At 41.6% G+C, this 25,542-nt stretch overlaps 2 protein-coding genes across 2 annotated transcripts in view; both read left to right on the forward strand.

Moving 5' to 3' along the window:
* The window catches only part of LOC134316703 (zinc finger protein ZFP2-like), a 445,247-nt gene that overhangs the window by 266,955 nt on the left and 152,750 nt on the right, over nucleotides 1-25,542 (forward strand). The gene's annotated exons all lie outside the window — the stretch shown is intronic.
* Nucleotides 1,115-14,241, forward strand: phb2b (prohibitin 2b). Its single transcript, XM_062997270.1, has 10 exons — nucleotides 1,115-1,155; nucleotides 3,097-3,226; nucleotides 4,091-4,175; nucleotides 4,820-4,899; nucleotides 6,164-6,348; nucleotides 8,269-8,398; nucleotides 11,518-11,621; nucleotides 11,774-11,851; nucleotides 11,999-12,075; nucleotides 13,772-14,241. Exons 1-10 carry the CDS (start codon nucleotides 1,135-1,137, stop codon nucleotides 13,791-13,793), a joined length of 912 nt encoding a protein of 303 aa, XP_062853340.1. The 5' UTR covers nucleotides 1,115-1,134; the 3' UTR covers nucleotides 13,794-14,241.

Raw genomic sequence — 25,542 nt, forward strand, 5'->3', positions numbered from 1 at the left:
GTCTACACGATTGGCTATATAATAAATACTTTCATCGGGCTGGTGACATTTGTGAGAAATTTTTACCTTATTACTATAGGCCCTGGAGATTTGCATGTTCTCTTTGTGTCTGCCTGGGTTGTCTCTGAGTAGTCTGGTTTCCTCTTACCTCCCAAATTCATGCAGATGTTGCACTGGCTGCTTTGTATTGCATCATAGTGTGAGTAAATCAGTGAATGTGGGAGTGTGTTGCTGTCCTGTTATAGATAAGTGCCCTGTCCAGGATGTATTTAAGCCCTGCAGACAGACAGACAGATATACAGACAGACAGATAGATAGATACACAGACAGACAGATAGATGGATAGATAGATGTACAGACAGACAGGCAGATAGATATACAGATAGATGGATAGATAGACAAACAGACAGATAGATACACAGACAGACAGATAGATAGATATACAGATAGATAGACAGAGATAGATAGTAGATAGATAGATAGTAGACATACAGACAGAGAGATAGATAGTAGACAGACAGACAGAGATAGATATAGATAGATAGTAGACAGACAGACAGAGATAAATAGTAGACAGACAGACAGACAGACAGAGAGACAGATAGTAGACAGACAGAGATAGATAGTAGACAGACAGACAGAGAGATAGATAGTAGACAGACAGACAGAGAGATAGATAGTACAGACAGAGATAGATAGTAGACAGACAGACAGAGAGATAGATAGTAGACAGAGATAGATAGATAGTAGACAGACAGAGATAAATAGTAGACAGACAGACAGAGAGATAGATAGTACAGACAGAGATAGATAGTAGACAGACAGACAGACAGAGAGATAGATAGTAGACAGACAGAGAGATAGATAGATAGTAGACAGACAGACAGACAAAGATATAGATAGTAGACAGACAGTGTTGCTAGACCATTAACTAACCAAAATGAAGTGGTTGTGAGAATAAATCATCACTTTTTAAAAGTATTGACTGTATTGGATTCATTGAATTTGGCGTCTTTTAAGATTGAAACCCTTCAGAACCGGAGTTTTTATCATGAACACTACAAATCCCAGAATGCTCCGCGCCTGGAACGGAAGTAGTTAGTAGCGACCTTGGGCTGTCTACTCTGTTGCAGCATGGCGAGTAAAGAACCGAACGTGAGAAACTTAAATTCTGTATTTGTGCATTAGTTATGTTTTTTTAAGCTTGAATTAACGACTATAGTTAAGTATCTAGTGTTTAATATTATTTAGGGAATGTAGTATTCATGCTTCAGAGCTATAACGTAAATATTCTTTAGATTTGCTAGTTAGCTAACCGGTCACTGTAGCATTAAGTAACATTAATGTGGCATGTTTAATAGATTTAAGGCTAAACTTCTATTTATTTAAATAATCTCTGTTATAATATACTGTAAAATACACTCCCCTTTGCACTGTTAATAAACTAAACCTTGTAATGAACTGTACTCATTGCCAGGTTGTTATATAGGTTGTTATATATATATATATACACCTATATTATATTTACACTCATATATGAAGGACCTGATGGCCTGTCAAATTTGGGAATTTAATATCTATTTTTTTTATTATATGCATTAAATGACTATCATACCAAATTCGAGTTTCTACAAAGCTTTACTGTCTGTGTTCTAAAAAAAAAAAAAAGCATTAAAGCATCTACAAATTATTAATCTGATGGTGTAGAAACTTCCAGAATGTGCTTCATGGTTAGTGATTAACTTCATCAGACTTGTGTGACATTGTTAGCTTACTAGTTAAGTTAACTAGTACTATTGATCCTAGGGTTGTTGCTTCCACCACCCTTGCAAAGTTGCCACTATTGGGCCCCTGAGCAAGGCCCTTGCATTGAATTCAGTCACAACAAATGTTCCCTATATGGGCCTATATGTTGCTTGTTAGTGTGCAAGAACTAGAAGCACAGAACTGTGGTGCCGGCCAAGGTCACAGAAACAAGCATGCCTCTATTATTATTATTATTATTATTAGGATTTTTATATATATTGGATGTCGAGCTGTAATCCAAAAAAAAGACCATAAATTATAAGCTGCTAAATCAAGGGTGATGGTCAGCAAGCATGTCATCTATCTTACTGGGTTCAAAGTGTCAGAAAAATAAAGCCACTGCTTTAAAAATGTTAAAAATAAATTAAGCATTGTTAATGGGGGTTCTGAACATCCTGACAAATTTTCTCATAACATAAATAAGAGTTTGTGAGCTCTTGCTAACTTTAGTGGGTACAGTGGGGAAAAAAAATCATATTGTTATGTGGGTGTTCTAATTATTCACCTGGTATACAGTTACTAACTGTAGTCCATTTGTGGCTATACAAAGGACCAGTACTAAAAATATTTATTGTGTAATAGATTATCATCTCTGTTAAAGACATTGGGACATGACCACTCAAATAATACTTGATCAGCAGGGGTCCCATATACATTTTGTCAACTAGTCCTTCAGGAATATTTTTGCTACTCTGCAAAGCAGCTTGACCTGATTTTTTTCATACCTGCTCAACTCACTAGCAGTCAGTATCATTGACAATGTTACTGCTGTACTGACACACACATAATATGTGGTCAGTAGTGCTAGCCCTTTATTTAATGGTCAGATATATAGAGGTATGCTGACATTGTATATTGGGACAGTGGTAGCCTTGTGGGTTGCTGTTTGGGCTATCAACTGAAAGGTTGAGAGTTTGAATCCCAGCTCTACCATGCAGTCACTGTTGGGCCCTTGAGCAAGGCCCTTAATCTTCTCTGCTCCAGAGGCACTGTACAACGGTCGACCCTGCGCTCTGACCCCAGCTTCCAAACAGGCTGGGATATGCGAAGAAAGAATTTAATTGTACTGTATTTCTGTATATGTATAAATGACAAATAAAGGCATTCTAGTATAGTGTTAGTCATGATTATTATATCAATATGTATTAATGGTCACTGGGTGTGGCTGATTAGAGATCTAGATCTCCTACTAGATCTAACACTATAAATGAAAATATAAATGTAATGTCCTTGAGCAGGAATAGTCTACACTGATCATAAGAACTCATTGTTATTCCATTTCTCACACAGAAGCTTTTCCAGCACTTGAGGGATCTTGCTGGCCGCATGTCCTCTGGCCCTCGTGGTGCAGGCTTGGGTCTGAAGTTACTCATCGGTGCTGGTGCACTCGCCTATGGAGTCAAGGAGGCTACATACACAGGTACTGATTATTGCTCTTATGCTTTAATTCTCATTTTGCCCCGGATCCAACCCTACCACCAACAAGTTGCCAGTGTTGGGCCCTTGAGCAAGGCTCTAACCCTCAGTTGCTTAAAGTGTATTCGGTCTCAGTTGAGATGAGACAGAATGAGATTTATTTTTGAATTGAATGCCAGAGGTCAGTTCATGTTCTCCAGTTACTTACAAAGTCAGATTAATAAGTTTCATTGGGTCTGTTTAAGCACCTAGTGAGCTACCTTACTGCCTACCTGATCAGCTGCCTCAGTAGAGAGGATTTTAATAAGACATGGAGCTCATAAGGCAGATTATTTAGACGCATTATTATTACGTCACCACAGTTTTAGCTCATTAAGCTAACACAGTCAGGCACAGCCTGCTAGCACGTCTCCCTCTGTGTATCGAAAACGGTTCAACTGTCACTGACGAGACTGAATTTACAAATAAACGACACTTGTGCACATTTATACAAATTAAACATCAATGAGAATTTATTTACGTTCGAAAAGAACTCCATTGGTTGCTCCACATTCGTCATTCGCCATGTTTGTAGTTTTTCGTGAGTCGTGCCACACTGAATGCTGGGATTGCCTTCAGCGCTGAAGAGGCGTCGTACGCTCCCTTGTTATTCAGTCAGATTATCACTATATATGAATTTAGACGCGCCCTCTTCTCGGGAGTGTAGGGTGATGTAAAATGTGTCTGTGTAGAGAGATCACTAGGTTTTCAGACAGACCTATTGTGTCTGAGTGCATCATATACCTCGTGTGTTTGTGTGAAGATCTGACCAATGTATATTCTGTTAAGTCTATACATATGCTAATGAACACTTTTCTTTTTCATGCAGTTGAAGGTGGTCAGCGAGCGATCGTCTTTAACAGAATTGGTGGGATGGAGATGGACACTGTTCTGGCTGAGGGGCTGCACTTCAGGTACTTCTGCTAAATATTTAACTATTTATTATTTATATATATTTATATTTCAATCCTGCGTTCAAGACCATTCATTAATTTCTTATGTACGAGGTTTCTTCAAAAAGTTTCCGCACTTTTAAACTCTATTAAGAATTTCAAAAACAAACTCCATCACTTTTCTACACAGTTGCCTTCTGATGCATTTTCTCATCGTCATACCGACTTTTTAATGCCATCAGCAAAAAATGTTTTTGGTTGAACTTGTAGCCACTGATGCAGCGCTGCTTTAACACCATCATCACATGAAAATCTTCTTCCCCTTAAAGCTTCTTTAAGCGTCCAGAAAGGTGATCGGATGGCGCTAAGTCTCTCGGACACGACTAATTGCTACTCCTCCTACTACACCCTCACCGCTTATAACCACAATATAAAGGTGCAGAAACTTTGTGAAGATCCCTCATAGATTGTTGTGCAAATCTGGCTGCAAAGGTTCATCCAATAGATCCCAATAAACACCAGCCATGCCCTGAAAGTGCCAGTTTCCTGCCGAGTTTAGCTTTAGTTTTGATGTGTGTGTTAAAGAAAGGAAAACGTGTAGCTGTATAACAACCCCAGATGACAGCAAACTAACCATTTTTTTTTTTATTTTATTTTTTTTTCAGGATACCATGGATTCAGTACCCCATCATATATGATATCAGAGCAAGACCACGAAAGATTTCCTCCCTAACTGGAAGTAAAGGTATGTCTTAATGGGAAGATGTTATAATTAATCCTATTCATCCAAAATCAGACAGTATAAGGATTGAACAAAAGGACCCAACAGATTATTTAAAAGAAAAAAACATTTAATTATTTACAACATCCATGTCCATTTTCAAACTCTAAATGTATTTTTAGGTTCGAGTTTTTGTTCTCTGTGTCAGGATGTACTTTATACCCCATCAGAAAACACTCAGCGCTAAAATACAATAGCACGCCAGAGCTGGAATTTTGAATACATCTCGGCTCTGCCATCCGTCTGGGCGGGGCGGCTACATGAACAACGATTGACTGTTGTTCACAGGGTGGGATGAGCCGGACCAGTGTTCGGTGCAATTACTACCTTAGCTGGCTGATTGATGGCGTTTGCATAGAGTAGAGGAATAATGACGATCAGGGTGTGGCTCTCCGTGCACAAGGCTGATCCGCATATGAACTCGCCCCATGCAGGTGAAAAGATGCCGTCTGTACTGCACACGTGTCGGAGGGGGCGTGTATCAGTTGCGGAGCTCCTCAGTCAGCAGGAGAGGGGTTGTATCGGTAGAGGTGAAGCGTAACGCAGTCAGTGTAATTGGATACGACTAGATTAGGGGAGAAGAGAAAAAAAGAAAATTTTTACTGAAGAGAGGGTGAATAATTAATCTACCTGCCAGCAATAAGCCAAGAACACACCAAGGAAAATGAGTGGACCAAGATATATACACAAGATGTAGACTAGGTCATACAAAAATCACTCACCAATACTTAATAAAAGGAGACAATCCCTCAACATGTGAAAGATGTCAAACACAACTTACAATAAAACATATTCTAATCGAACACCCTAAATACACCAGAGAGAGACAACAGCTACACATACCTGGAACTGTTAAAGAAACCCTCAACCAAGAAAACACAAGAACAATCCTAAACTTCCTGGCAGAGACAAAAATAAAAACAAAAATATAAATGGACAATTAGAAGAAAAAAAAGACCTAAACATAACACCGATCATGCCTTAAATAACACAATTAAGTGTGTAAAGTGGCATAAAAAACCCAAATAAATAAATAAATACGTCTACCTACCAATTGTTTCCACTTCAAAACAGAACTGTGTTCATTTTATTTGAGTTTTGTTACTTTTCTTTCAGTCCTGTGCTAAATGTTCATAAGTACTTTTGTACATACAGTTGGTAGAAAAAGTAAGTGAACTGCAGACAATCTAACTAACCAAACTAATACACATTTTTTCTGTGTGATCAGACCTTCAGATGGTGAACATCGCGCTGCGTGTGTTATCGCGGCCCTTGGCCTCCAACCTCCCGCAGATGTACCAGCAGCTGGGGCAGGACTACGATGAACGTGTGCTGCCTTCCATAGTCAACGAGGTTCTGAAAAGCGTCGTGGCCAAATTCAACGCCTCCCAGCTCATTACGCAGAGAGCTCAGGTAAGGACGCGGCCTACAAACGTACGTTTTACGTTCTAGTGATGAACAGCGTAATTGCTTATCCAACAGGTCGTGATACATTGAACAACCAATAACAACCGTAGCTCCATGTTTATAGTAAGTAAACTTGCATTCCTATCTAGAAAGGCAACAGTTTAAATGTTTTTGATAATAGTGAAGAATTGCAGGATTAATATTGTAACTGCATCATTGTCTAGATAAGAAATAATAATAAATATTAGCAGTTTACCAATTTAATGCTTTAAGTATTACTTATTATTAGGGGTGGGTTTATAAAATCGATTTTTCGATTCGAATCGATCTTTATTTGAATGATCCGATATCGATTCATATAAACGCGAGATCGATCTTTTAAATGAGCCCCTTTTTACGGTGTACACGGAAATCTGTTACCGTCTTTAATGTCGCGTGACCAGCCGCTGTTTTTTCGTGCAACGAGAGCTGACCTGCACATCAGTTCAGCATGGCAGAAGCTCCAGTAACACTACATGATTTCTGCCCTGATTTTCGGCGACTGGTCTGCGCTAGATTTGCCAGCTCGGGAGCGACTCGGCTCTTAATCAATGTGAAACAGCGAGGGGAAACACACGGGAGAGGTTGTAAACAAGTGGAGCAGGGGCGTAATATACTGTAGTTATCGTTCTCTACAAAACAAATTATTTATTAACCTCCAACTTCAGAACGATCCCTGTTGGTCGTGTTGCCAAATCCACTCAGATTCCTTTATTTTTTTCTCTTTGATATTACGCTGCTCATCAGAGCACAAACTCTGATCGCTCGCTACTTGTTGGAGTGTATTTTAGGACGTGGTTTCATTAAACCCCTCGTCACTTCTCGCGTGTGTTTTTGTGACAAAACGCAGTTTGGGAGGCCAGAGAAGCTCGCCTGTGATTCCTCCTGGTGATAGATGGTGTAGATGTGAAACCCCCCCATCACCCATCAGTCGTGCAGTGTGAACTGTACAGCGACCCGGCAAATCAGAAAGTCGTGTAGTGTGAACTTTGCATAAGCTGTGCAACAGCCAGGTGTATGTTTACATTACACATACACTGTTGTAGCGTGTCAGACATATAAAATAATAATAAAAAAAAACAAACTGTTTTTTGTTGTGGATTACTTATTTATGTAAAAACAAATTTGAATAATGAGTGTTTTTTGTACAATTATCACATTCGTTCTCTGTACATCTGTACATATTTAAACAAAACCTGTTAATGTAACTCAAATACGCCTAAATGTGTTGAATCGAATCGAATCGGGACCTTGTGAATCGGAATCGAATCGATCCAGGAAATTAGTGGCGATACCCAGCCCTACTTATTATTAAGTGCCCTTAATACAATTTAGGTATTTAGGCTGTTTCATGGCTTGTTCATTGTTCCTCTATTTATATCCATCCATCCATGTTGTTGCTGGCTGTCCTTCTCCTTTTTTACCTTCAGCTCTTCCCATTATAGCTGACTTTTCCAATTACATAGTGTTTTTCATAATGTGTCCAAAAGAGATGGGCTTTGAGTGGACACTTAGATGGCAAGAGGACAAATAAATCAAGCCTAAGGTTGTCTCAGAAATGATCTCCAGCACCAAAATCTAAAGACAATGATCTTCTTCGTTCACACCTATAGAGAACCACAGAAAAGACCATAGTCTCTTCAGACATCTTTATTATGGATGCAAATTTGCCCATTTTACTGACTGTTAGTGTTTCACCAAAATGTAAAATACATCACTGAGGTTCGTATAATAACATAGTAAACATGACAGATGTGTAGAACAGTAAGATAAACATAAAAAACTTTGTACGTATTGATTTTACACCAAGTCCGTAGCAAACTAAGCAATCCTAATTGATTTATTGATAAGGACATTCAAAATCAAAGCATGTTTGTGTGTGTTTAGGTCTCGTTGCTGATTCGCCGGGAGCTGTTCGAGCGAGCTAAAGACTTCAACATAATCCTCGACGATGTGGCCATCACAGAGCTGAGCTTCAGTAAAGAGTACACTGCAGCCGTGGAGGCCAAACAAGTTGGTAAGTTGTCGCACTGACCTGCAGTATGTTAGATTTATTTCTCAGTTCATCTGTGCCACGTCACTACAGGTGGATGCTCGTACATCCCAAACACTCCATCGTATAACAGGTTTCATGATGGGATTTTTCCAGTCAGTCGCTGATATTTCCCAGCAGATATGAAATGATCAGGAGCTTTCAGGAAGAGACAGAAATAAATAACCCCAGCGGCTAAAATGAAGGTGTAACATGAAATACTCTGATGCCTAATACATTAAAAGAAACTCACCCAAGATAATACAGAAATAGTCCTCAAGTGCCCTAATAATATAGGACATATACAGGGGTTGGACAATGAAACTGAAACACCTGTCATTTTAGTGTGGGAGGTTTCATGGCTAAATTGGACCAGTCTGGTGGCCAATCTTCATTAATTGCACATTGCACCAGTAAGAGCAGAGTGTGAAGGTTCAATTAGCAGGGTAAGAGCACAGTTTTGCTCAAAATATTGCAATGCACACAACATTATGGGTGACATACCAGAGTTCAAAAGAGGACAAATTGTTGGTGCACGTCTTGCTGGCGCATCTGTGACCAAGACAGCAAGTCTTTGTGATGTATCAAGAGCCACGGTATCCAGGGTAATGTCAGCATACCACCAAGAAGGACAAACCACATCCGACAGGATTAACTGTGGACGCAAGAGGAAGCTGTCTGAAAGGGATGTTCGGGTGCTAACCCGGATTGTATCCAAAAAACATAAAACCACGGCTGCCCAAATCACGGCAGAATTAAATGTGCACCTCAACTCTCCTGTTTCCACCAGAACTGTCCGTCGGGAGCTCCACAGGGTCGATATACACGGCCGGGCTGCTATAGCCAAACCTTTGGTCACTCGTGCCGATGCCAAACGTCGGTTTCAATGGTGCAAGGAGCGCAAATCTTGGGCTGTGGACAATGTGAAACATGTATTGTTCTCTGATGAGTCCACCTTTACTGTTTTCCCCACATCCGGGAGAGTTACGGTGTGGAGAAGCCCCAAAGAAGCGTACCACCCAGACTGTTGCATGCCCAGAGTGAAGCATGGGGGTGGATCAGTGATGGTTTGGGCTGCCATATCATGGCATTCCCTTGGCCCAATACTTGTGCTAGATGGGCGCGTCACTGCCAAGGACTACCGAACCATTCTGGAGGACCATGTGCATCCAATGGCGGTGCCGTGTATCAGGATGACAATGCACCAATACACACAGCAAGACTGGTGAAAGATTGGTTTGATGAACATGAAAGTGAAGTTGAACATCTCCCATGGCCTGCACAGTCACCAGATCTAAATATTATTGAGCCACTTTGGGGTGTTTTGGAGAAGCGAGTCAGGAAACGTTTTCCTCCACCAGCATCACGTAGTGACCTGGCCACTATCCTGCAAGAAGAATGGCTTAAAATCCCTCTGACCACTGTGCAGGACTTGTATATGTCATTTCCAAGACGAATTGACGCTGTATTGGCCGCAAAAGGAGGCCCTACACCATACTAATAAATTATTGTGGTCTAAAACCAGGTGTTTCAGTTATTTTGTCCAACCCCTGTATATATATGTGTGTGTATGTATGTATTATGACATTACAAAAACACACAAAAGTATACCAGCTATTATTTTATACGAGGGATCTTCAGAAAGTTTTGGCACCTTTATATTGTGGTTATAAGCGGTGAGGGTGGGAGAAGTAATCGGTCGTGTCTGAGAAACGCTTATAGTCTGGATTTCGCTCCATCTGATTTCCACCTTTTTGGACGCTCAAAGCTTTAAGGGGAAGAAGATTTTCATGTGATGATGATGTGAAAGCAGCGGCGCATCAGTGGCTACAAGCTCAACCATAAACATTTTTTGCTGACGGCATTAAAAAGTCGGTACGACGCTGGAAAAATGCATCGGAAGGCGACTGTGTAGAAAAGTGATGGAGTTTGTTTTTGAAACTCTTAATGAATAGAGTTAAAATAAGTGTGGAAACTTTTTGAAGAATGCTCGTACATACAACATATAAAGTACTGAGGTTTGGGTGACGGTACATTTCGGTATCTTGGATGCATATGTGCTTCAGCGTAACCTAAAAAGTGAACATTCACATCATTGGACATGCACATTGGTGTTTCATGAGAAATACTCCTTGACTCCTTTCAGCTGCCCCAGAATGTCTGTCGCCTTTCCGGGTGCCCTTCCTGACACAACCCTGAACCCTTGGGACTGGCATTAAGGGTGCACTGATATGTGTTCCACTAATGGCTGGGTTTAAATAACTCTCATGTGCCTTCTGTATTTCTGAGCCAAGCCTGGGATTTGAACCCCCTGAACTCTGATCCCTGATCAAAATATCTCTCCGAAATGTTTAAAGTATTTGCTTATGGGATTTTTGCATAATCACATGCATAAACATCAGCTCTGCCAATCAACACACTACAGTGTTAATACTATCTTGCTATCATTATCGTGCTGGAAATGGTCCACCACTCTAATAATGCACAGTCAAATCACATTATTATGACCACATCCTACTTTCGACCATTCAGCACGTAGCTTATGAAAGAATTCCCTAGATTTTAACTAAATTGAGCATCTGTCGGACCACCTCGATCATCGTGTTCACTCTATGGATCCTCCCCAGGCCCCCTCCAGCAGCTGTGGGGTGCACTGCAGTCAGGATACCTGTGACGACCTACCCAGGACCTTACTGATTCACTCCCAGCAGGTCTAGCTGCTGTCCGTGCTGCACACGCCAGTTACTCCAGATATTATTGTCTGGTGGTCAGTGACTGGATAATGTAGTTAATAATAATGTGACTGGACAGTGTAGTTAGTCACATAGGGTCCATGTCCACTGGGGTAAATAGTGTTTACAAAGCAGTAGATTGGCTACAGTCAGTAATTAAATACCCACAAGGTGAATCTGTATGGTAGGTACAGACAAGATAGTGTAACCTAATAACATTACCTGCAATCATTATTTCTCTCAGTGGTAAAGGTTTTAAAGGTCGCAGATGATGGTTTTCTTTATAGCTGCCGTATCAGCTTGTCTATATAGTTGTTAAATCCTGGTTGGAAAAAAAGAGCCTGTTCTAAAAGGAATGTTGTTATCGTTCAGCTCAACAGGAAGCCCAGAGAGCTCAGTTCTTTGTGGAGAAAGCCAAACAAGATCAGAAACAGAAGATCATCCAGGCTGAAGGAGAGGCCCAAGCTGCCAAAATGGTACGAACGATTGTTCACACATTTCCCTCAGTGTTCAGCACGGCTGCAAGCTAAAGCTGTTTTGTTATGAAGCTGTTTTGTTCTCAGAGTTGATAGATGAGTACGTGTAGTTCTGACGTGCTGTTATATCTATTATATGATGTGTTTTCTAGCTAGGAGAGGCCGTCACAAAGAACCCTGGATACCTGAAACTCAGGAGAATCAGAGCAGCACAGAACATTTCTAAAACGGTACCCTGACCTTCTACAGACATGTTCTAACTTCTTTGTTTGACCAATACTAAGCTGGTTTTAGATTATGCTTAAAAGAAAACAAACACATGTATTGTTTTTAATTTTCTTCTTTGAAAGTCTGATGAGATGGATTTTGTGTTGCAGATCGCAGCTTCCCAGAACAGAGTTTACCTGAATGCAGACAGTCTCGTCCTGAACCTGCAGTCTAATACATTTAACAAGTACGTCTTCACACCTTACACTGTTTCTGTCATTTAGAATGGGGGGGGTCACGAGGTTTTATCGGCCTGTCGGGCCACAATCTGGCATAAAAAAAACTAGGCATCACAAGTAAAATGAGAACCACAACAGCTGTGCTTCATATTGCAGCTTAAGCTGTCCAGAAGATCAGTATATAGAGAGAATAACTTAGTTTGTGTGAAGGTTAATTCATTCAAACACTCTTTTGTGAAGAAGGTGCATTAAAATACTCGATTTACACAATATACACATAAATAGTCTAGAATGTGTGACTTAAAATTGTTAAAGTCGGTGTTGCCACTGGGTGGCATCTAGTGGGCATAACTGGCAGTGCCTGCAGCAGACACGTTTCTGCTAGGGCGGGATGACCGGACTATGTCGGCGGGGTTTTCCAACACTGTGTAAGGACCCTGATTAGCAGACAGAGAGGCGCCTGTGCAGAATGCATGGGGGAAAAGGGTTCCGTTAAGGGCTGTGCGTTGGTCGGAGGAGGTGTGAGCAGCAATATACCCACCTCGACTGCAATCAGGGATCCACCAGCAGCGAAACACAAATTGACTACACTAAATTGGGAGAAAATGCATAAATAAATAGAAAAAAAACATTGTTTAACGTTATGAATATTCTATGAAATTTTCAGTTGGAAAGTTGGACTTCCAACTGAAAATAAGTTGTCTAACATTTTGTACAATTTATAAAACATTGCTTAGGAAAGAATATAAAAGAGCCTGGAAAAAAGTTCCTCTACTATGTTCCCCCGAAAAAGGAGAAGTCCTTCCCCAAACTGTTACCACATAGTTAAAGTGTTTTATACTAATAATGTATACAATTTTACCAAACTTAAGTTAGGTAAGGGGTATCTACATGCTTTAGGCTGTGTTCACTTATTTAATATAGGTTTATGCTGAAATGTCAGTTTGGCTGTTCTATACAATATTCAGCTGCAGTTTTTTTTTTTTATGCCAATGGTGGCACAATCACTTATTAGGTTAGGTGTCCAGGTTTTAAATAAATCTTTATCCTCAGTAAATGGTATCGGGCTAAGTGGGGTAGCACTGTCGCCTCACAGCAAAAAGGTCCTGGGTGCGATCCCCAGGTGGGGCGGTGCGGGTCTCCCCGAAAAGAGTGCTCTCAGGGCGTGTCTCTCTGTACACAGTGCTCATCCGCATTGCACTCGTCAAAGTGTAGGTGACAAGATGCATACGGCTGCTGCCCACGTGTCGGAGGGGGCGTGGGTTAGCTTCGTTCTCCTCAATCAGAGCCAGGGATCGGCTCTGATCGGTTCCTCGGTGGAGAGGAAGCATGACGCAATCGGGCAATCGGACTCGTTAAAAAGTGAGAAAAAGGGGAGAAAATGCATTAAAAAACTCTACACCCTCGTTGTTATACAATCACTGTAACCACCATACGCACAAGTAAAGGAAGCAAATCGACCCATCAGTGTGACGTTTAAAGACTAAATTAGTAAATTAGTTAGCCGTGATAATAGCCATAGCAGCTGATATGCCGTTAAGAATCAAACACCAAACAATGCGACCCCATACATGGTCCCGACCATAAGGTTGAGTAGTGTTGTACTGAGGACATGATTATCATCTTTTTAATACAGTGTGAATGTTTAAAAGCTGTTCGCAGTAATAACATGAATGTGATATTAATGTATGTTTTGTATTGCAGCTTGTCTCTGGGGAAGAAGTAACCAGATCCGAGGGATCGTTTCATTCCGTGTGCGAGAGATTCTACAGTGAACCGGATCACACTCTGCAGGCGCCGCTGTCTGATTGTTCCCGAGGATTTTTCTCATCCAGTGATCAATTCTTCACACATCATGTATCGGTGTAGACGCAGCACGATTTCTTTCATCCTTTTACGTTGTTTCATGGTAATTCTGAAGTTGAACTCTGCTTGTTACTGGTTGGGATTCTATGCAAAACTGAGATGTGTTGAAATATTATTGAATCTCCCCTCCGTTCATTTAATTAGTGTTGCTGTTTACGTTAACAGTGAAAAATCTTTTACGTTTTCATGAGATCCAGGCTGACTGGGGAAAAACCAGCATCTGAAACGTTACCAGTATCTTTGTTGTAATGCTGTGTATACAACATAGTTGTAGAAGGACAGTAAAATAAACGATTTTTCTATTCCGAGTCATTTTTAGTGTGCCTACGTCTATTAAAATGGTCAATTCTATTTGTAATTTGACTTTATTAATAAGGCAAGGCAAGTTTATTTGTATAGCACCTTTCATACACAGTGGCAATTCAAAGTGCTTTACATAAGGAAAAAAAAATTAATTAAAAGCATTAAAACATTCCTGAGATCTAAAACCTCAGAAAGACTTCTTGCAAACATTTAGTTACAATTAAGAACATGAAATTCAAACAAGAGAGATAAAAAAAATTAAGGACATGAAAAATTAAAAGAAAATATAGTAAAATATACACTACAATTTAGAAGAGCATGAAAAACTAAAAGAAATATGGTAAAATGAGGGTAATAGCAAAAATTTCGAGCTCAATCACAGGCACAAGAAAAAAGAAATGTTTTTAACCTGGATTTAAAGATTTCTACATTTGCGGAACATCTAATATCTCCTGGCAGTCTGTTCCAGTTATATGCAGCCCAACAGCTAAATGCTGCTTCACCATGTTTAGTTTGGACTCTGGGCTCAACTAGCTGACCTGAGTCCATGGATCTAAGAGATCTACTGGGTTTATATTCTCTAAACATTTCTGAGATGTATTCTGGGCCGAACCCATTCAGTGATTTATAGACCAGTAGCAGCACTTTAAATTCTATTCTGTAACTAACCGGAAGCCAGTGTAGAGATTTTAGAACTGGAGTGATGTGCTCAGTTCTCTTCGTCTTAGTTAAAACTCTAGCAGCAGCGTTCTGAATGAGCTGTAACTGTTTAATGGTCTTTTTGGGAAGTCCACTGGAGATAAAAGCATGGATCAGCTTCTCTAGGTCTTGTTGGCACACTAGACCCTTGATTTTGGCTATATTTCTAAGATGGTAGAAGGCTGTTTTGGTGATGGTTTTAATATGGCTGGTGTATGTGAGATCTGAGTCTATTAGAACGCCAAGATTTCGGACTTGGTCTTTGGTTTTTAGAGCCCGGGAACTGAGGTGTTCACTGGCACTGGTCCTCTTTTCTTTGCTGCCAAAGCAGAATGTGCATCTAAGTGTACTTAAAAAAAAGAGAGAAGATTTTAAAGGGTTTACGTGAAAATGAATGACACTTGTTTTAATGTAATTAAAGACAAAGTTTGCTTTTATTTATTGGTTCTTTAATACATTTAATGTAGAATTTATTGCAGCTTTAGCTCACAGTCTGTGCTGATCCAAAAAAAAGCAAGTCAGGATCTAAATGGCAAAATAAAAAGCCCGAATGTTATTTTTGAGGTGGACTTGACCTCACATGAACCCAGTCGAGATGCGATCGTGATGAGACCAGAAACAAGCAGCTCAAGCCCAAAAATCCAGCAGTGTCTGATCTAAAGCAGTTTTGCGGTGAGAAGTGGTTTTAGCGTCGTCTACAGTGGTGTGAACTACTGATATTACAACTCTGATCAGTGTGAAGCTGTTATTGAAGATGAATAAATAAATGGATGTGTACTTCTTAATCCTCTGTGTTTCTGGTGTGTGTCCCTGACTTGGTGCATTGTCATAAACATTCAGAATGAAAATTAATGTGCACTTTACTGGTTCATCTGGGCTTCCATTAAAGCTTTTGTATGTTCAGTGTTGTCTTTATATAATTGGATTTATAGAAGGCTTTTGTGCATGGAAGAAGACGGACTTGTTCACAGAGCCTGCTGAAGTGTTTAGACCTGAAATAAACCAGTGTGGAGGATTATGTACCAGTGCCAGGTTCATTTAGCTGGCTCAAAATTACTGGGTTTGCTTAAAAGAATAATTGGGCGGGTGGTGAATGGGGCACTAGTGTTTAATTATATAGTATTTAAGAGTACTGTACATTTATTCTACACTGTGTCCAAAGTATTTAGACCTAACTGAACCGGAATTCAGGTTGTAGCCACATGCATTTCTAACAATCGTCCAAAATCAGTATATAAAGCAAATTATATGCCTCCAATGCCGATAGTTTAGGGACACACGTCTGTGCCTCTGTGTGCTGTAAAACGTGGTGTGGAGAAACTCTGATTGCCTGCTCAGAGCAGAGCAATTGAAATCTTGACTTAATGTATGACGTTTGCAAATCAGTCCAGGACCTTACAAATTCATTGTTGGGGAAGGTGGGGGTGCAAAATCTGTGCAAATTGTACCTGTTTTTTAAAGACGTTGCTATTACTTGGAAAGGCTTCATATGATGACCAGCAATGATAATAAAGTTAAAAAGTTAAAAGGGGCAAAACGCTCCTGCAAAAGTTCCATGTAATAGGAAAAGTCCTTCCCCAAACTGTTACCACAATGTTAAAGTGTTTGTATATACATGATATTTTTGCCCATGTTCATATATTTAATATAGTTAAATGTCACCTCACAAGAAGGGCCTGGGTTTGATTCCCAGGTTCTGTGTGGGGTTTGCATGTTCTCCCTCTGCATGGGTTTCCTGCGAGGTAAATTGGAGACACAAAATTGTCCATGACTGTGTTTGACATTAAACTTGTGAACTGATGAATCTTGTGTAACCAGTAACTACCTGTCATGAATGTAAAACATAAAGTCTATCTATCCATCTATCTATCCATCTATCCATCCATCTATCCATCTATCCATCTATCTATCCATCCATCTATCCATCTATCTATCCATCCATCCATCCATCCATCCATCCATCCATCCATCCATCCATCCATCCATCCATCCATCGGTCTACCTACCTACCCATTTATCTATTTGTCTGTCTGTCTGTCCTTCCCCAAACTGTTACCACAAAGTTAAGGTGTTTTATACCAATGGTGTGCTGAAACACCCAAACACAATAGTTAGGAGTTAGGAGGGATGTCTACATACTTTGGAACATGTTCATCATGTACTGTATTTTACCTTTATGGTCATATGTTAAAAAGTCAGTTCGGCTCTTTCACCACTAGGTGGCACTACACACCAGTCTGTTCGTTATCAGACGAGCTTCTGTCTGAGTGTATGTGAGATCAGATTTATGCGCTGGATTCAGAGCTGCACCACGCGCCTGGCTCGAGCCTGTGTTTTTGTTGCCTCGTGTTTGTATGGCGTCCATTCATCTCTTAACGATCCTCCGCACAATGTGGGCCTCATGAAAAGCCCCTTTGAGACAGAGGAGAGGGGCCCGGGCCTCCACACGGGCCTCCACACGGGCCGCCACATTTTTACATTTACATTTTTCAGCATTTAGCAGACGCTTTTATCCAAAGCGACTTACACAATGAGCAATTGAGGGTTAAGGGCCTTACTCAGGGACCCAACAGTGGCAACTTGGTGGTGACAGGGCTTGAACCGGCAACCTTCTGTTTACTAGTCCAGTACCTTAACCACTGAGCTATCACTGGCCCCTATCACATGCTCGCAGGCGTCCCACATCCATGGCTGGATTACTGACCGGGCCAGTGGGGCCAGCGCCCAGGGGCCCTTGAGGTCAGGGGGCCCCGGGGGGGCCCTGGCCCAAAACATTTTGCGATGCCTATCAACATTTATGATACAATATATTTTTATTTCCGAGGGCCCTCCATTTTAAGGATCCTCTGACTATTAGGGACTTTGACCCCAGGGCCTCTTGGGGGCCCTAGCCATGCTTTTGGGGCCCCTAGCCATGCTTTTGGGCCCTAGCCATGCTTTTGGGGGCCGTAGCCATGCTTTTGGGGGCCGTAGCCATGCTTTTGGGGGCTGTAGCCATGCTTTTGGGCCCCTTATGAAAATGGATGAGGCGTTGTGGCACTGCTCTGACGTCGACTTCTGGCTATTAGGGGTCCTAGGAAAGAGAGGGGCATATTTTTAGAGGGCCCTGGTTATGAGAGCCCCTACCAGGGGGCCCTAGAGAAGAGCAGGGCATACCATTAGAGGGCCCTTGACTTCCATAGAAGTCGTTTACCATGGCTCCTTGACTTTCTAGGGACCTACAAATTGCCAGGCAAGCTACCATATTTCATAACAGACGTTTTGTTGCAAATATGCGATTCAGGCCCTTACTTAATGTTTCTGAATTTGTATTGTTTCAAAATTATTATGTTCAATTTCTCTTAAGCGCAGAGACACAAATTAATTTAGCAATTTTGCAATTATTTAAATTTAAGACAAGCAATTTCAAGCCCAGGGGCCCAGACTATCCTTAATCCGTCCTTGCCCACATCCACCAGACAATCCTGCAGGTCTCCTCCGTCACGAATATACCAACACGTTGCTTCCTGTTTTACATCTATATTTACGGCATTTAGCAGACAATCTTATCCAGAGCGACTTACAGAAGTGCTTCCATAGTAAACATTACCTTACTTACCTTACTCTAGTTTAAGGAGAGAACAGTCCAAGAACTCAAATCTGCTGAAACCCTGTTAGAACCAAAGATGTAGTTCACACTACATGACTTTCCAAGTGGTCAGGTCGCTGTACAGTTCACACTACACGACTGGATCTTTTGTAATCGGGAGTCTTTCAGGTTGGTGTGTATTTCACACTACACGACTGATCGGCGATGGGGGGTTTCACACTACACCGTCTATCACCAACTGGAATTGCAGGCGAGCTTCTCTGGTCTCCCAAACTACGTTTTGTCTGTTAGTTCACACACAGCGATTGAGAGCTGAGTTTCGATCACTGAGCGAACGCCGAGTTGCTCCCGAGCCGGCAAATCTAGCACTGACCAGTCAGCGAGCGAAAATCAGGGCAAAAATCGTGTAGTGTGTATTAAGGTATAGGTATTAAGTGCTTAGTAAAGAGGTGCTGAAGGTTTTTAATCGTCTTTTGAAGACAGCGAGAGATTGTCAAGGGAAGTTCGTTCAGTGGGGTGATGTGACAGTGTTTAGGCTGGTTAAAAACCAGGCGAGCAGCTGCACTTTGGATGAGCTGCAAGGGTTTAATAGTGGACATAGGAGCACCAGCCAGGCAGAGATGGACGCACGTAAGTTGCACACACAGACTCAGACTTCAGACTCGACTAGGACTCGTTTCAAATGACTCAGACTCGACTATGTATATATATACAGTGTATCACAAAAGTGAGTACACCCCTCACATTTCTGCAAATATTTTATTATATCTTTTCATGGGACAACACTATAGACATGAAACTTGGATATAACTTAGAGTAGTCAGTGTACAACTTGTATAGCAGTGTAGATTTACTGTCTTCTGAAAATAACTCAACACACAGCCATTAATGTCCAAATGGCTGCAACATAAGTGAGTACACCCCACAGTGAACATGTCCAAATTGTGCCCAAAGTGTCAATATTTTGTGTGACCACCATTATTATCCAGCACTGCCTTAACCCTCCTGGGCATGGAATTCACCAGAGCTGCACAGGTTGCTACTGGAATCCTCTTCCACTCCTCCATGATGACATCACAGAGCTGGTGGATGTTAGACACCTTGAACTCCTCCACCTTCCACTTGAGGATGGGCCACAGGTGCTCAATTGGGTTTAGTCCATCACCTTTACCTTCAGCTTCCTCAGCAAGGCAGTTGTCATCTTGGAGGTTGTGTTTGGGGTCGTTTTCGAAGAGAGGGGATCATGCTCTGTTTCAGAATGTCACGGTACATGTTGGAATTCATGTTTCCCTCAATGAACTGCAGCTCCCCAGTGCCAGCAACACTCATGCAGCCCAAGACCATGATGCTACCACCACCATGCTTGACTGTAGGCAAGATACAGTTGTCTTGGTACTTCTCACCAGGGCGCCGCCACACATGCTGGACACCATCTGAGCCAAACAAGTTTATCTTGGTCTCGTCAGACCACAGGGCATTCCAGTAATCCATGTTCTTGGACTGCTTGTCTTCAGCAAACTGTTTGCGGGCTTTCTTGTGCGTCAGCTTCCTTCTGGGATGACGACCATGCAGACCGAGTTGATGCAGTGTGCGGCGTATGGTCTGAGCACTGACAGGCTGACCTCCCACGTCTTCAACCTCTGCAGCAATGCTGGCAGCACTCATGTGTCTATTTTTTAAAGCCAACCTCTGGATATGACGCCGAACACGTGGACTCGACTTCTTTGGTCGACCCTGGCGAAGCCTGTTCCGAGTGGAACCTGTCCTGGAAAACCGCTGTATGACCTTGGCCACCATGCTGTAGCTCAGTTTCAGGGTGTTAGCAATCTTCTTATAGCCCAGGCCATCTTTGTGGAGAGCAACAATTCTATTTCTCACATCCTCAGAGAGTTCTTTGCCATGAGGTGCCATGTTGAATATCCAGTGGCCAGTATGAGAGAATTGTACCCAAAACACCAAATTTAACAGCCCTGCTCCCCATTTACACCTGGGACCTTGACACATGACACCAGGGAGGGACAACGACACATTTGGGCACAATTTGGACATGTTCACTGTGGGGTGTACTCACTTATGTTGCCAGCTATTTAGACATTAATGGCTGTGTGTTGAGTTATTTTCAGAAGACAGTAAATCTACACTGCTATACAAGCTGTACACTGACTACTCTAAGTTATATCCAAGTTTCATGTCTATAGTGTCGTCCCATGAAAAGATATAATGAAATATTTGCAGAAATGTGAGGGGTGTACTCACTTTTGTGATACACTGTATATGATCCGACATCATTCTGATCGTGTCATTTTCTGCTCTCTAATAACGCTCCGGCCGTTTTAACCCGCAACACTCGCAATGGGTAAATGTTCCAGCCAGCTTCCGGCGTAGTGATGAAGCGTCGCTCTCTACTTAAAATGGTGGAATACCCTACGTAGTGCACTTCACAGTAACAGATAATGTGAATAGAACGTGCCTACAGAATTGGTGCTAATGATTGTAAGAACCGCTTTCTGAACCAATCAGACCTTCTGATTGTAATTATTAGTAAGAAATGCTGTTATTTGCATGTATTTAGTTTGCAGCGTCACACAGATGATTGTTAATGAAACGCTTGATCGGCTTTCTAACGAGTTCCTGTTTTACTTCACAACCGGGAAAAGTTTGAAGGTTTTTAATTATAAGCACATTTACAAAATAACGGATTCTATTCTTATAAATGTAATAGCAACTGGAAGAACAGAAGCTAAGGTAAGCAGTGGTTATGGATTTTTTGCTGTGTTTTGGATTTTGGCCGCTGTGCCGTAATTTGCAATGAAAACAAAACGTCAGTTTAAGCTTTTAACTGGTACCTAGGAAAGTAAAGGCACGAAGTAAAACGGCTAAATACACTCGCTAATCTGTTGTTGTTTTTATCTGAACTTACAGATTATTTGTTTATTTCTACGTTACATTTCCAATATATGTTTTGTGTAGATTATATTGACTCGTGACTCGACTCGGACTCTAGCCTAAAGACTTGTGACTTGACTCGGACTCTAGTCTAAAGACTCGTGACTCGGCTCGGACTCTAGCCTAAAGACTCGTGACTTGACTCGGACTCTAGTCTAATGACTCGTGACTTGACTCGGACTCTAGTCTAAAGACTCGTGACTTGACTCGGACTCTAGCCTAAAGACTTGTGACTTGACTCGGACTCTAGTCTAAAGACTCGTGACTCGGCTCGGACTCTAGCCTAAAGACTCGTGACTTGACTCGGACTCTAGTCTAATGACTCGTGACTTGACTCGGACTCTAGTCTAAAGACTCGTGACTTGACTCGGACTCTAGTCTAAAGACTCGTGACTTGACTCGGACTCTAGCCTAAAGACTCGTGACTTGACTCAAACTCTAGCCTAAAGACTCGTGACTTGACTCGGACTCTAGACTAAAGACTTGTGACTTGACTCGGACTCTAGTCTAAAGACTCGTGACTTGACTCAAACTCTAGTCTAAAGACTCGTGACTCGACTCGGACTCTAGACTAAAGACTCGTGACTTGACTCGGACTCTAGTCTAAAGACTCGTGACTCGTCTCGGACTCTAGCCTAAAGACTCGTGACTCGACTCGGACTCTAGCCTAAAGACTCGTGACATGACTCGGACTCTAGCCTAAAGACTCGTGACTTGACTCAGACTCGTATTTTGTGACTTGTGAACATCTCTGCTGCTAGGAGGGAGTTGCAGTAGTCCAGCCGTGAGATTACAAGCGACCGGACAAGAATCTGAGTGGCTTCCATGGAGAGAAATGGTCCAGAAATCAACTCAGGTGAACACTTGTGCTTTCCATCACCATTATTAAAACAGCAGTTGATGGAAAACCCTTTCCGCAGCACCCCACCTCGGCGTGTTGGACCTGGCACTCGTTAATCATCTGAAGGTGTTCGCATCCTAGTTAACGCCTCTCGCGCGAGCTCGCTCCTTCAGCCCGTGCTCGGTTGTCACGGCAACACTGCTGACCTCACGCTGCGACAGGCGCTGTGGGCCTTGGGCCGGTTGCCATGCCAACATGTAGTGACATCAGACCTGGGCTGCGGTTGCTCTGGTAACCGCTCCTACTAGCTCAGCAGCGATTCCCGACGAGCCTACAGGCAGAGGAGCTACAATGTCAAGTGTGTGTGTGTGTGTGTGTGTATGTGTGGGTGTGTGTGCACGCGTTTAGATCTATGTGGGGACCAAGAAGGTCAAACCGTTGACAAATTAAAGGAAAACAACACTGAAACATTATATTGCTGTATTGCTGTAGCTTAGTGGTTAAGGTACTGGACTAGTAATCCAAAGGTTGCTGGTTCAAGCCCCACCACTGCCAGGTTGCCACTGTTGGGCCCTAAAGCAAGGTCCTTAACCCTCAATTGCTTAGACAATATATACTGTCACAGTACTTTGGATAAAAGTGTCTGCTAAATGCAAAAAAAAAGTAAATGTAAATCTATTAGAATAACTATATATATTCTATCTATCTATCTATCTATCTATCTATCTATCTATCTATCTATCTGTCTGTCTGTCTGTCTGTCTGTCTCTTTGTCTTTCTGTCTATCTATCTATCTGTCCGTCCATCCGTCTATCTATCTATCTGTCTCTGTCTATCTATCTATCTATCTATCTATCTATCTATCTATCTATCTATCTATCTATCTGTCTGTCTGTCTGTCTGTCTCTCTATCCATCCATCCATCTGTCCGTCTGTCTATCTATAATACCAGCAAACTGCTTTCCAAATGGCATTAAGCATAGAACTCTGCAGTTAAGCATTCAGCCCTATACCGTTCTCTTGGTGTCCATCACATATGCACTCACCCTAGTGAAACAGCAGCCAGTTGAGCAGTTTTTGTAACTAGAAGCCTTTACCATATTTTTCATTGACTTAGATCTTCTCCTAATCCCATCACATACCAATTGTTTCCCTAAACACGTCTTAACTGTTTGTTATAAATTTTATTCATTCCTTCAGAAAAGCCTTCAGAAAAACCAGGGAAGTCCAACAAATGGCTTTATAACCAGCTTTTCTATAATGCTCTTAGATTGTGGCATACTGTTCCTGTAGAAACTTCAAGGTGACTGCTTGACTTTGATGCTAAGGTTTTAAGATGAGTGAAATTTATATTCCTACACAAACGGCTGCAATCAAGCTGGTGTTTAATTAGCTACATTTGCTTACCTATTAAATTTGGTGAACTGGCTGATTGAGTAACCACAGAGGCGATTACTGGTTAGGGTGGCACGATGTTGAAGCTGGTAGAGCGGAGTGCTGCACAGTAACGTGGTTCCTGAAGCGTTAGTGTTTGTGAGGAGATTGGCGTCTTTCTGTGGGTTTTCCCCAGAGAATTGAGTTTCCTCCCACCTCCCAAAACATAAAGATGGTAAAACGGCTGATCTAAATTGCCCCTGTGATTAAGTGAGTGGATCTTCTCTACTGTGACCTTGACAAGGATAAAGTGGTTGGAATCAAGGGATACATTTTATCTGAAATAAACCAAAATTGCATGGAAATACCCCTGTAGAGCCAGCAGTAATATACAGTATGTGTTTATATATGTGTGTATGTGTGTGTGCTTCTTTTGTTAGCCTCCTGCTACTGCGCCATGCTTTGTGTGTGTTCTCTTCCTTTTGTGTGGTGAACAGCGGCCCCGTTGTACACCAACACTATTGTGGGTGCTATTTATTCGTGTGCGTGTTTACAGCCCGTGTGTGTGTGTGTGTAATTTGACCATTTTGTTTTTAAATGAATGTAGTTTTGACCTGCCGTATATACACAAAGCTTGCTGTCTGTCATCCTTGTGAGTATGCAGAGCTTACTGAGAGTCCTGTTTGTCTCCGTGTTGCCTTTGCTTCTCCCTTTTATTTGCACATTCGCCGTTAGACTAATGCAGATGGCACTGGCATGAGCTGTGTGTGTGTGTGTGTGTGTGTGTGTGTGAGAGAGAGAGAGAGAGAGAGAGAGAGAGAGAGATTGTGTAAACGTGAGTAAATCTGAGTCTCTCCTTCGCCATTCTCATCTCTAAAAGCTCCTCAAGGGCAGAGAACAGTGGGATCATCTGAAGATGGCGCTCTAGGCTAACAATTATCCAATGATAGTGCCAATTTCTGTGTATATTACTGGTTGTTTTGTCTTTACATACATGCACAACAACGGTACAAGCTGAGACCGAGTAAGTGAAGACGCTATATTTGGTGTCACATTAAGTAAAGAGAGTTTAAGTGTAAGATGCTGCTTCTACTACTTCATTTTCACTGACTGCTTCATTCTACCTAAAACACTAAATGCAAACCAGTCAAACACTTGAGCAGGTCACCAATCAGTCACAGGCCAGCACAGGTTTACAGATTGACTCCTATCGGAGCACCTTTAGGGAGCCAATCCACCGGTATCATGTTTTAAGGATGAGAGGAACGCAGAGGAACATGGAATACATGCAACTCTTAACTAGGGATGTAACGATACACTCTACCCACGATGCGATGCGATTCACGATACTGGGTTCATGATACGATTTTTTCCCCAATTTTTTAAACAAAATGAAATTAAAGAAGAAATTATGACAAAGTTTCCTTTTATTATTTATCTTTAAATGTATTTGTGCTTATCTTTTATTTATCTAAATAATGAATGCCCTTTTATTTCTGAGGTAGGTACAAACTATGCAAAACAATGCTGCACATTTACCTTTTTGTGTAAACACTGAAATGAAACAAGTCCCACATTAAATAAATAAATGAATAACACAAATACAGAAAGTATCCTCTCATAAATACATTTGGCTGGAAAATTTCTAACCTGGCAACCCTGTAGTGACGTCAACCAGGCAAGGTGAATAGCGCCAGCGCCCTCTGCTGTTTAAAGTGAATATCGATTCATTATACATGTAAACCCATTTGAATCGTTACACATGTGAATCGATTTTTAACTGCCCTGTGGTGCATCGTTACATCCCTACTCTTAACGGATGGTAGTCTTGCAAAGCTAGAACGATCCCCAAAGAGT

Source organism: Trichomycterus rosablanca, chromosome 6 (genome assembly GCF_030014385.1).
Source record: "Trichomycterus rosablanca isolate fTriRos1 chromosome 6, fTriRos1.hap1, whole genome shotgun sequence".
In the NCBI taxonomy this organism is placed as follows: domain Eukaryota; kingdom Metazoa; phylum Chordata; class Actinopteri; order Siluriformes; family Trichomycteridae; genus Trichomycterus; species Trichomycterus rosablanca.